Source organism: Electrophorus electricus, chromosome 23 (genome assembly GCF_041902795.1).
Source record: "Electrophorus electricus isolate QZ-2024a chromosome 23, ASM4190279v1, whole genome shotgun sequence".
Classification (NCBI taxonomy): Eukaryota; Metazoa; Chordata; class Actinopteri; order Gymnotiformes; family Gymnotidae; genus Electrophorus; species Electrophorus electricus.
Window position 1 is genome coordinate 14,854,935 of NC_137519.1, and position 13,170 is coordinate 14,868,104.

Genomic DNA, 13,170 nt, shown 5'->3' on the forward strand with positions numbered 1-13,170 from the left:
GGACACGGGGAATGGCTTATGTCTGTTATCTTGTGTTAATGGACAGGGGCAGGAATCCTTCCTTTTGTAGAGAGGGAGGGAGAGAGAGAACCCACCCAAACACACACACACACACAGACTACATTACCCAGTTTATAAAAGTTATCTAACTAGTTATTATTTCCTATCCTTATTATTTATTTTCCTTTTTAACTTCTTCCCTTTCACTTCTTCCAATTATTATTTCAGACCAATTACAGTTTCTCTTCAAGTTTATTATCATAATTCATCATTTCCATAATTGCTAAGGTTGTAATGTTGTGTAATGTTCATGTTATAATACTATAATATGGTCATGCCAATAAAGCTTACTGAACTGAACCGAGAGAGACACAACCCTCAAATCTGCTCCGATGAGGCTGTGATTCTGGCACTGGGGCAGGAGTGTATAAAACACCACTGTTGTGTTCTACCCCAAAACTAAAACAACAGGCCCATTAGGACGTTGAGGGCACGTTTATGTCCATTCTACTTTAGCGACGGTCCTTACTCTGTACGTTATTCTGACGGTATGTGATCTCAGTCATGTGACATTGTGGTGTTATGTATCTGGTAAATTAACACATGAATGTGTGATGAAGTACAGACTCGGTGAACACAGCCTGGCCCTCCAGATCGGCCGATAGGAGACATCAAAGCTGTGCAGAGAGCAGAGACTCAGTCAGCCATGTGACGGACACTGTGGAATCAGTGCTGCACAATCTCACTGAATGTCAAACATTCCACCAAATACGTGAAATTTACTTTACAAAATTTGAGATGATTGACCCCAACTTTAAGTTGGAACACTGACAAACTGTCTGTTGCATTGGGAGAAGAAAGAAAGCAGCACTTTAGTTGGGTGAGAGAGACACACACACACACACTTCTTCCCCTCATCATTTATATAATTTTCCTTTCTTTTCACTTTTTTTCTCATCTTCACTTCTTTCAATTATTTTTTCATATACATTTCAGTTCTAATTCAATTTCATTAATATAACAGAATTCTTAATTTCCTTAACTGTAAAGGTTAATTTGTCTTGTTTTTCTGTAATACTGCTTTGGCAAAACTGTTACTGCATGTGGTCATGCCAATAAAGTTTACTGAATTGAAAATGAATTGAATTGTGTTTGCACAGCAGTGCAGAGAGAGAGAGACTGAGAGACGTGAGAATAGGAGTGGAGAGAGAGGGAGAGAGAGAGAGAGAGAGAGAGAGAGAGAGAGAGAGAGAGAGAGAGAGAGAGGGCCACCAGCCTGGAGCGTAAGCAGAATAACTCCCATTCCTACACACACCCGCTCCTTCTCTTTCTCTCTCTCTACCGCTCTCATTCCCTCCCTTTCTCTGCGCACTTCTCCTTCTCACTTCTAGTGGTGTGTGAAGTGACTCGGGGCTTTGAGGTGTCAGTGCCGTGCGTGTGTGTCATTGGTGTCTCGTGGGTCATACACGGCAGTCCTCTCCACCTGCTGCCAAGCTAATATTTGTTTTCCAATTAGGGGCTGAAATTCAAACACAGCAGCCAGCTTGTCATCCAAAACAGTGACCCAAAGCAGGAATCAAGAACGGCTTTGAAGATCAGCGTGAAGAATATTGTAGAGAGTGATGCACACAAATACTCACATACACATATATACATTATACACACTCACACACACATACACACAGAGAGAGAGACAGGGGGTAAGGGGTGGAGTGAGGGATGATACAGAGGAAACCTAGAGGGTGAACAAATACATATGAAAGTGGAGAAAGAGAGAGAATGATAGAGAACAGAGGTATAGAAGAAAAGAAAGATTCAAACCTGCAGTGCTGAAAGAGGATACCATCCTCTACTATTGCATTTTTTTTTTAAAAAGTGCTACAATTTTGTAAACGTGTAAAAGTGAGTCACCCTCACTCACTACAGTCTGAAGCGCTGGCCTGCTAGTGGGCTGAACCCCTGTGACACCACAGAGCCTCAGGACAAGACCACACACTCCCAAACACTCTTCCAAACACTCAGACCCAACCGAGTGATGAATGAAAAAAAAAAACAAAAACAAAACATCACATACTGGGAAGAATCTAAACACTGGCAGCTTACCTGACTACAATAACAAAACCTAAGGAAAGGTCTTTGACAACGTCCAGGCTGCACAGGACAGACCTGCCGTGAGAGCACATTCTGTCCTCTCTGGACTGCCACCTGGGAGTGGTGGACACAGAGCTGCAGTTCCTAACTGAGTGTCCCAGATATGAACCGATTAGACATCTGCTCTGTAAGGACACTTGGAGCACTTGCCCTGCAGACTGTGGTAAAGGAAACAGGTGCTGGGTCTGGGGGAGGAGGGTGTTCATGGTGTCCTCTCACAGCTTAGGGGACATGGACAGCATTGTTTTGGACAGTATTGCCTCACAGTATTGTTTTAGATAGTATTGCCTCAAACAGTATTGTTTTGGACAGTATTGTCTCAGACGGTATTGTTGATTACTGATTGGTCATTTATTTGTGAACTTTCGTTCTGTTCTTACCTACTTCAACTTTCATGTTTATGTTGCTAATTTGCTTTGGCAATAATGTAACTTGGTCTTAAAGTGTTATTAAATTTAAAAGAGAGACAGACAGAAGGTGGAGAGACGAGCTTAAAGAGCAATGCACCAATCGACATAAAAAAATAAATAAATACATGCACAAACACCCGCGCTGCTGTGGGAGGAACAGATCTGCACCACTGCTTTCATGTGTAATAAATCCACATCGGTGTGTGTGTGTGGACAGTATCGACCAAGCTGAGAGCGTGCATGCGCGCGCACACACACACACACACACACACACACACACACGTCTCAAGACATCACCACCTTCATTCATCACCTTAAACCACACTGTCTGTGGTGTGCCTTCTCTCTCTCCCCCACACCCTCTCTCTCCATCTTTAACCATTTTCCCTTCATTTACTCTTACTGTTCTCTCTAACACACACAAACACACGCAGACACACCCACACAGAGTGAGTGTACAGGTCAGCGGTGTCAGAGACTGAGTGTTTTATTGACTAGTGCAGCGTATCAGACGAAGGCCAAATCTATTCACTTGCTTGTGACCTCGTCCTTGTTCAAACACACACACACACACACACAAATAAACTCTCCAAACAGCTGCCCACCAACACAAGAAAGAAGCTTGATCATTTTACAACATCCGATACCGCAGAGACAAGCAGGCTGTGTTCCAGCACGACCCGAGTGCTTCGTGTCTGGTACCAGAGTTTCAGACACTCCTGCCGTCACTCCACGGTTACAAGGCTCAGTGCTGAGTCGCACAGTTATGTTTCTACGGTCTCCTCAGTGCATATGTTACTAGTACATTAGCGTGAAAGATAAGTGCTGTTTTGATTTCTGTTTTGTCAGGTATGTCCTGGTCCACACAGAGGTCATATCCAGCTATAAGGGACAAACTTGTCCTTAAAAATCCATGAATCACCACTGAACCAATATTCATTTCCCAGTGTTCCCTGGAAATAATGTACTTTATCAATATATTTCAGTAGGGGTAAAAGTCAGTTTATGGTTAATCTGGGTTCTAAAATGTATTTATATTGTATTTTAACTGTACATTTTTACAACGGTGATTCTGACTGTCGCCAACCGCTACGCCAGATATCGGCTTTGGAAATAAACAGCTGACAAACCAGGGGGGAGAATGAACATCAGCTGATATACTGCCATAATTCTGTCATAATCCAGGGAGATTATGAGAAAAAAAATCTGAAGTCTAATCATAAATTATCAGTTATATTTGTGATCTTTTGTGAGGTCAGGTTGCACCGTCTCTATGGCAACACAAAGATGCCCATTTTGTTTCTAAAAACATGACAACATCTGTATATTGCTGTGAAGTCACTTGTTCTGGAGAAGGGAACATCACCACTGGCCAGGAGACAAGAAGAACAAAGAAGGTTCAACACGACTCCCACACACAACTCAAAAACGGACATTTCAGTCAACGAACAGCATTGCTTTACATAGTTACTAGATTTGATGGAAATAACGCAGGTTTGAGCAGATAGGGGGTGCTACAGAGAGGCTGAACAGGACCCTGTCTGCTTCTGGCACATCCATCATGGGGGATCAGCCCTCATTTAACAGAAAATAAGATTTTTTGATTTCAAATGGAGTTACTTACCTGGGAGACAAATCTCAGTCATAACTCTAAAGGTGGTGACATGAGGATACAGGCTTACTCATCCTGAACACACACACACACACACACACACACACACACACACACACACACACACACACACACACACGTTAGCACTCACCGAAGTCTACAAAGGCTGACTGGCCGACTACACTGCTGTCCTCTGGAACCCCTACTGAGTGGTTCCTGGTGAAGTTCCCATCCTGTCAAAGACAGAAACCAGGAAAGAGTCATATTGAACAAAAAGCAAAGCTATGAGCTGCACATGAGCGTGAGAGCAAGATCAGAGATGGGGGAAGAGTCAGCAGAGATGAGGGAGGAGTCAACACACCTGATGCTTCTCTGACGTGCCTGCCAACATCAGAGACAAAGTCAAAGGTCAAAGAGAGAGAACTAGGAAGACGGCACTGCATGCACACGCGCGTGCAGACGTACACGCAGACAAACAAACACACACACACACACACACACACACACACACACACACACACACACACACACACACACACACACACACACACACACACACACACACACACACACACACACACACAGTGCTTCGTAATGTGAACGCCCGTCCAGCCGAATGAAAGAATGCAGACAGCTGGAGCTCCATACGGGTTTAATTATGAGAGGATCAAAGGGCAGACAGTCAGGAGACAATAGACATCACCCAGAGACAGAGGAGAGGAGAAAGGAGCAAGAGAGAGAGAGATACAGACAGGAGAGAGAGAGAGATACAGACAGGAGAGAGAGAGACAGGCAGAGAGTTACAGAAACAGAAAGAACTCAGGAAGAGAGGAGAGAGAAAGAGATGCACAACGTGATAAGTGGTTTACACAGAGAGAGGCAAGAGAGAGAATGACAAAGGAAACAGAGGGAAATAGGCAGGTAAATGGAGAGAGGAAACGATAAAGAGAGAGAAGAGTCACAGAGAAAGTAGAACAAAATGAGAGTGAGACGGCAGAGAGGTCAGAGATCTCTGTGCTACAGCAGGGCTGTGTGTGTACTGGGTGTGTACACGTGTAGGGCTAAACGTTATTGAACTCTGCCCTAGCTGAGCTGTCCAGCAGAGCAGGCGGGGGCAACAGGGCTGTGTGTGAGAGCCATGGGGCCCTAATGGTGCCAGTCGATCTCCCCCGACAGGAAAATCCAATCACTCCCACTGTCCTGTCCATCAAAGCTTCCTTTTCCAGGCTCAGACAGCCACTTCCTGATGGGGGAGTGTTCGCTCCCAGCACGATAGCTCCCACTCGCCTAATCACGGCTGCGTCTCTCACGTGCATGCGCACACGCACCCCACAGGTCTTTCAGACCTTCGATGGCGCAGCTGTAATTGGGCTTCATTGCGTGTTATGAGTCTTAGAGCTTCCGATCGCACCATTTGAGTGAGAGAGAGAGAGTGGGGAGGAGAGAATGAGAGTGAGGGAGAGAGAGAGCGAGAGAGAGAGAACTGGAAAGAGAATGTGAGTGAAAGCCAGGGAGATGGAGTAAAAGCCCTCTTTATGGGAGTTGTGCGTTATGGCTGTTTCAAGTGTGTGTTGTAGGTGCAGATGACATCTGTTTATGTGACAGTCAGCAGGGGGTCGCTGACCATGCCTGTAGAAAAGAAAACTGATAAAAACGAAACAAAAAAAAGGCCCGAGAATGTGTGATTTGTGTACGCGCGGCATGCGAATGCCAACACGTGTGTGTACACACGGTGTGTGGACGTGAACGTGTGTGTGTGTGTGTGTGTGTGTGTGTGTGTGGAACAGACGCCGTATGAACTGATCCAGCACTGACATGAATGAGAAAGTGTTCAGGGCCACAGACCGATGATGTCATGGATGATGTCAGTGGCTTAGTAGCGAGGAAAAAGTCGAACCAGGATGTTCAGGACTGTCCGGACACTGATGTCATGAAGTTCCCTCAGCACCTACGCAGGTGCTGGAATGCTCAATACCCACCCGGGATGCAAAAGGACTTCCGAGAAAACCTATTTACGAAAGTCTGCTTTTCCGACAAAACACTGAATTATTCTGCTGCACTTCACACTTGCAAAGACACACCGCCCTGGTGTACCCAGCAACTCCCTGGATCTAAACGCCGTGCTCTTTCATGTGAGTGAGGACTGAACACATGTGTAACGCATGCCTTGTGCTTTCTTTTATGTTCTCGAGCGTGTTAGCTGTAGAACATCACGATGCCCAAGTCCTGCTGAGCTCGTCAACCTTGGAAATAAAGCAACAACAAAAAAAAAAAAAAACCATCCTGCTTTAGACAGTTTTATAGAGAACAAACGCAACCTCTAAATGCAAACCTGCAAAAGTCTATGTTTGTCTCCACTAACGTCAGTGCTGTACAGCGTACAAGCCCACGGTGGGTGTGTCATGTCCAGACCAGCCTGGACAGTCTGCAATTCATTCAACCTACCGCCTATAGTCCATCATGGCTACAGCCTGTAGTCTGTAAATGCTAAAATCCACAGACTATAATTGGCAGTCAGCTGATCGAGTCTGGCTGGTAGTTTGTCACAAGCCAAGCTGTAAACATGGGATGCTGGTTTGATTGAGAGGGTCTAAAAAGACTGACATGGAATGTTTAACTGCTAAAGCCCACTGATTGAACATCTGAATATGGAGATGCGTGTGTGTGTGTGTGTGTGTGTGAGAGAGAGAGACTTAATTCATGTTATTTAAGATGTGATATAGTCTATTTGTGTGAGTGTGTCCACACACGTGTGTGTGTGTGTGTGTTTGCCTTACATGTGTTCCACACCTACTCCCTCTGCTGGAGGAGTGAGTATTACAAGCACACACCAGCACCATCTAGCTGCTGAGGCGATTCAGAATAATTAATAATAAGCTCTGTAATTAGAGTAATGGCTTTGCATTCTGTACTCAAGCCATACAATTTGCACAAGAGATTTAGGTCTGTGTGTGTGTGTGTGTGTGTGTTAATGCTTTAATCAGAAAGGAAAGAGCAAGTAATTAAAATGGACTGTAGAACAGGGACATGCCGCATGCACAGTTGTGACCAAGTAGCGTTAAATTCAAACCCCCCACCCCATGTCAAAAGAGGCCGCACTACAGTGTCTGTGTGTGTGTGTGTGTGTGTGTGTGTGTGTGTGTGTGTGAGTGAGAGAGAGAGAGAGAGAGAGAGAGAGAGAGAGAGAGACAGACCTGATGCTTTTGGTACTGTGGCCTAAGAACAAATGCGGTGATGGAACATTCATTCCTGTTCACTACATCTGTGTCCTCTCTGGTCTTCTCACCCTTCTGAGTGGTTCCTAGAACATGTCCACATCTACCTGCTTCCCTCACTCCTGTAGCACTGTCTGTAGAGCTGGCTCAGCAGTCACAGATCGCAGCTATCAAAAGCCAACGCTCGGAGGTAGTCCGCCTGGGCTAGCTCCAGTTAGCTCCTGCATTTTCGCACAGCTCAGTCTGTTGACTGGAGTGAGACGCAGAATCTGTGCTGGACTCCGGAGCAGGTTTTTATAGGCAGCGGAGCACAACCTGCCACTAAACTGAGGTAGGTGTGTGTGTGTGTCTGAACTGCCGTGAGATCCTGCTTGAGAGTTGCTCCCCTGTGGAAGGAAATCAGATGCTACTGTGGGTTTGTCAATGTGGCCACGCCCTCCTTGTGCCTCACACCTGCTCTTTATTGTGTCGTTATCATATGTATAAATGCCCACGTGTAAATGGAACCAACAGCCAACTGTCAGGTCATTTGTCAGAACCTCAGCACAGACACAGCCGGCCACCCGTGCTACACTGGACTGGCGCCGACTACGGTGCCATGCTGTAAAAAGATTAGCAGTACAAATTTAAGCACAACGGCTGGGTGGATGAGGGCATTGCTAATGTGCACGGCGGAACCTCGCCCACGCTCTACGGCTCTGGGTCAGCCCGCACTCTCGGTTTCTTCTCCTTTGGTTTGAGTGTGAAAGCTGAACTCTATCCAATCAGTTACATCAAAGTCCAGGAATCCTTTAAGATCCAGAATCTTCAGAAGATCCATTTTATCACTTGGCAGTATGAATTCCTACTCTGTACAAATACAAGCAGCTGTGGGAAGTATCTGCTGAGATGGACCAGACGTCTCCAAGTCCCTCAGCTAGGGCTTCTGTAAACACCATCCACCATGGCACATGATTGGTGGCCAAAAAGAATGGTACAAACACCACTAAAGACAACAAAGAGGCTAAAAACTACAGTAAAGCCTACTAAAGGTCATCAAAAACTCTATTAAAGACCATTAAAAACTACACTAAAGACTGCCCTAAACACTACTTTAAAGATTGCACTATAGACTGCACTAAGAGCAGTAATGATTACAATAAAGACAATGAAGACTGTGGTCTTAAGTGCTAATAACTTCATAAACTAGCTACATGTTTAGTCTGTGTTCAACAGACTTACAGTGACAGTGAAGTCAAGACAGATTCACAATGTGCTGGCTGGATTATTTAAGCCCCACCCACAAATCAAACTCAAACTGAGAGAGAAAAAAAGGAGAGCCTAATCAAACACAGACCAGAAGCCCAAAATAGCCGGGCACAGAAGGCAACAGTGACCGGCCGCTGACTCGCCTTAATCACTGCCACAATTAATTTTAGTCTGATTTTCTCTCTCTGTTTTTTCTCTTCCCTTTCTCACTGGCATGTCAGCCCATCTTTCCTCTCTTTTCTCAGGATGAAATGACGATGATGAAGTGTCTTAAGTAGGAGTAGATCTGTTCTGCTCTTTTTTTGAGGAATCTCTGCGTCTCTGCATAGGAGTTGCACGGCCTTTCAGCGCAGTGCAGAGAACAGCGAGAGCTCCTGAACACCGCTGACCCCGTAGAGGCACACTGTAGAGGCACCCCAACCACCCCCACGCCCGGTCTGACTTCAGCCAGCCCTTTCTAATTCACTCGCTCTCTTTTCCTTCTCAGTGAGTCTCTCACTCTACAGGAAACCTCTGTTTGTTTTCTGCTGTTTCATGTTCCTCTTTTCATCCTTGGCCAGTTTGAAGCAGAACCGCCATGTGACACTGGGGTCAAGGCTGCTCTTGCTTTCTCTTAATCCTCCCCTCCCCTCCTGTCCTCTCCTCTCTCCCCTCCCCTCCTCCTTCCTCTCCTCCCATCCTGTTCTTTCTCCCTCTCCTCTCCTCCCCTCTCTTTTATTAAAGCCCTACAGATTCTGCCCCTAGACTCAATGTCTAGTAAGTACAGACAGAGAGAGTTAGGCAAAATTAGAAATAGGTATGTACAGGTAAGGGTAGATAGTGTTATGTAGGGGCATGTACAGGTAGGTAGAGGTAGTTAAAGGTAAGCAGGTACAGGTTGGTACAGGTGGATACAGGTGGGCCCTACCGTATTGATCCATGTCTCAAATTCCAATCCTGAATTGGATTGTGTGCTGAGGAACAAATCTGTGAAAAAGAGAAAGCAACACAGAGAGATCGAGAGAGGGAGAGAGAGAGAGAGAGAATGATGGTTATGAATTCAGAAGGAGTAAAGGCTTCTGTATGGCCATGGAGTGTGTGGCACAGTGGGGTGTTGAGCAGACACCATCAGCACTGCACTGATGAGGAAACCCATTACCATCAGGCACCAGTGTTGATGGCTGAGCGGAGCTAGCACAGAATCACTTTATTGGCTTCATTGTCTGTCTTACTCTCTCTCTCCCCCTCTCTCCCCATCTTTCTGTTGTCACACACTGCTGCACCCTGGCAGACTTGCACAGTGAGTTGCAGACAGACAGACAGGAGCAACGAACAGAAAGACAGATCAGGAGACTCTCAACAGAGTTCCTCTGCAGAGGAGAAAAAGTGGTTTGTTTCCTAATTTCCTAAGACATCCTTCTATAAGAGACATCATTCTATAAGACATCGTTCTGAGACATTATTTTATGAGAGAACACTACGAGACATCATTCTATGAGAGAACATTGTTTGAGATGACATTCTATGAGAGAACAATTATGAGACCTCATTCTATGAGACATCATTCTATAAGAGAACACTGAGACATCCTTCTATAAGAGAACACTATGAGACATCCTTCTATAAGAGAGCACCGAGACATCCTTCTATGACACATCCTTCTATGACACATCCTTCTCTAAGAGAACATTGTATGAGACATCATTCTAAGACATCCTTCTATAAGAGAACATTGTATAAGACATCATTCTGAGACATCATTCTATAAGAGAACACTATGAGACATCCTTCTATGACAGAGATATTGCATAATGGGGATTAACTCCTCTTTACTGAATCCCACAAACAGCCAGGAAGCAGCAGGAAGTGCTGAAAATCGAGGCTTACACAGAAACGACCAACAAACTACAATTCAATGAAATCTGACACATTTCTTCCTCACATTTTCACTAATCACTGTAAAACTGAGACTGTTGGAGTGTTATTTGCTGTTTAATACGTCAGTGTTCTTTGACAGATTGTATTATAGTGAGTCTGTAGTAGTTACATCTTCTTAGAATCTCCCCTCTACACATTTAGTGCGAGTTTGTGTGATATTTCCTTTATGTGGAGGCCTGACACTCAGGCCACACAGAGGTCTGGAACAGCATGAAAAGAGCAGAGCGGGACGCGACCGAACCCGACCAGATCCGGAGTCCATTCTGGAGCTGGAGAAGACCTGACAATTAACAGTTTTACATTTTTTAAAGACAGGCAGATGCACTTTTAATATTTTCGAGCAAACAAAAATTGTTTTTTTTTCGATGCATCATACACAATTACCCAGCATGTTTTTAGGATTGTCCCCAGTGCCAGTGGGAAGCAGACAGGAGTATGGTTGTCACTTCAACGTGGGTCAACAGTGTTCTCTGCGTACCACGGGCATGTTCATTACTCTTTACTGGAATTAAGATGGCTGTATTGTTTTATAAAGCACAGCTAAAATTTTTAAAAGTCACAAGCTCACCAAAGACATTTTCTTTCAGATGACTGAACAGCTTACAACTTATAACAACTGAAGGCCTGTTAAGATTTTAGTGCAGGCTAATTAATGCAAAGATGGAGACTGCTGTTGGCAATATTTAACAGTTAGCCAGCATATCTGTGGACATTAAAACGGGATTCTCCATGTGGAAAGTCTAACGCAGCCAGCCTTTGAGTGCGTGTGTTCTGGTCTGGGCCGTAGCGTTCCGCATGTGCGGCTGTGTGGGTGCTGAGGTGTGGAATACACAGTTTATTAATCAAACAGGTTTGATTATACACACACACACACACACACACACACACACACACACACACACACACAATCTATGGCCTGCTCTGAACACGTGAACACGAGCGCATACACACACACAAACATCATATAATGTGTAACTTGTTGGAATGTACAGTTTGTGTGAGGGTGTAACCCAACAAACTGGCAACTCGGTTCATATTTATACTCCATAATGGAGATTTCCCTGCAAAACAAGACAATTATTTACATGGTTTTTGTCCACACGTTTTTTTGTATAATTGACTAAACTGCCTTCGCAATGTGGCCGCAGTGATTGTGCCTACTAACTCTGCCGCCGAACCTCATTTCCACACTGCCTTTGATTCGCTCAGGTTTAATGAAACATCAGCATCATTAATAAAGCGCAGTCTTCTTCTCAGTTCTGCTCAGGTAGGACAACCGAGCAGATGCGTGTGGTCTCCACGTTCAGGTTGTTTTACAGGTCAGAGTTCTGAAGCTGGACGCAGGTCTTCATCACAAATGACAGACTCTAATGACACAGCTCTGTGAAGGTGAGTCTCATTGCTCATTAAGGGGGCAGTGAGATTTCCTCCTGTCACTGGCTGAACAGAAACAAACAACGATTTGAGGTGACAACACAGTCTTACTTTCACAAACCACAATGTCATTTAATACATTAAAAAATTTGACGCATCAAACTTACACCTCAATGCCTGACCAATACCAGATAGTGGTGTCCCTAAAATCAACGTGTGTGTGTGTCACATGTCACTGTGCCAGAAGTGTAGAAGATGTGGGTAAAAAAATTTTAAAATTCAAAAAGTCACAGCTAACTGCGTTACTTTGATAAATCTTATTTTTACATCTTGTCAGTACAGTTCCCTCATGGTTTTAAAATCCATACATTCTGCAAAAGCCAATTAATGACCCAACATGAAAGATTCCAGGCTAAAGCGCCCATGTGCTGCTCTCCCAGGCTCAGGAAGTGCTCGGGAAGTGCCCGGGAAGTTCTCCGTCACCATTTTTCAGCCTCTCAAAAGTCTGGATGAACCAATCACGAACCGCAAAAACGAGCCACTCAACGGTTTGTGCGAGGGGCACGTTCTCAAGCTGCAAGCAGCCGAGCAAGTGTGGAGGGTTTGTTTGTGCCTCTCTGAGGTTCAGGCTCGGATGCACAATGAGCGTGATTAAGGGCCCTTTGGCTGGAACGCGTCCAACCCAAGCGGCTAATCAGAGTGTCAGGGAACACAACGAGGAGTGACAGGGTAGACCACCATTCAGGAGAAGGATGCCAGCACGTCTCAGACGCCACAAATTAATCTGATTACATGGGCTGCTGTTATGTATTAATATATATCATGATTAGTGCTCTGATTAATTTCACGCTCTCGTTTCCGTTGGCGATGGTATGTGGCCTCTCCAGCTGCACCTGCTGCCTTCTTGCTCTCGAATTCAGCAGAGTTCAGGATGGCTTCATTTACATGAGTGCCCGCAATGCAAGAGGACTGCAGCAGAGCAAAGACTACTATACTGCACAATTCTCCAGTCTCTCTCTCAATGTTTCTCTGCCCCCTCTCCTTGTCTCTTCGCTACCCGTCTCTTTCTCTCAGACTGATCGTTTTCTCTAAGGGTGTGGCAGTTACATAGTGCTGATATTTTAACATATTGGAGCATACCTCCTAAACACATGCAAACGATATCGTTTCATTTCTAATCGTTTTCTGTTCAAAATACGGAAGGCGTGCGTTTAATGACATGTTTGGTGCCTGAGCAGAGAAA

At 44.9% G+C, this 13,170-nt stretch overlaps 1 protein-coding gene across 3 annotated transcripts in view; it reads right to left on the reverse strand.

Annotated features, from left to right (window-relative positions):
* The window catches only part of itfg1 (integrin alpha FG-GAP repeat containing 1), a 96,220-nt gene that overhangs the window by 66,065 nt on the left and 16,985 nt on the right, over window positions 1-13,170 (reverse strand). For all 3 annotated transcript variants that reach the window (XM_027018675.3, XM_081706209.1, XM_081706210.1), the window contains exons 7-8: window positions 9,544-9,602; window positions 4,325-4,406 (exon numbers count right to left, since the gene is read on the reverse strand). In XM_027018675.3, the coding sequence (XP_026874476.1) occupies window positions 4,325-4,406; window positions 9,544-9,602 (141 nt within the window). The remainder of the gene's footprint in view (window positions 1-4,324; window positions 4,407-9,543; window positions 9,603-13,170) is intronic.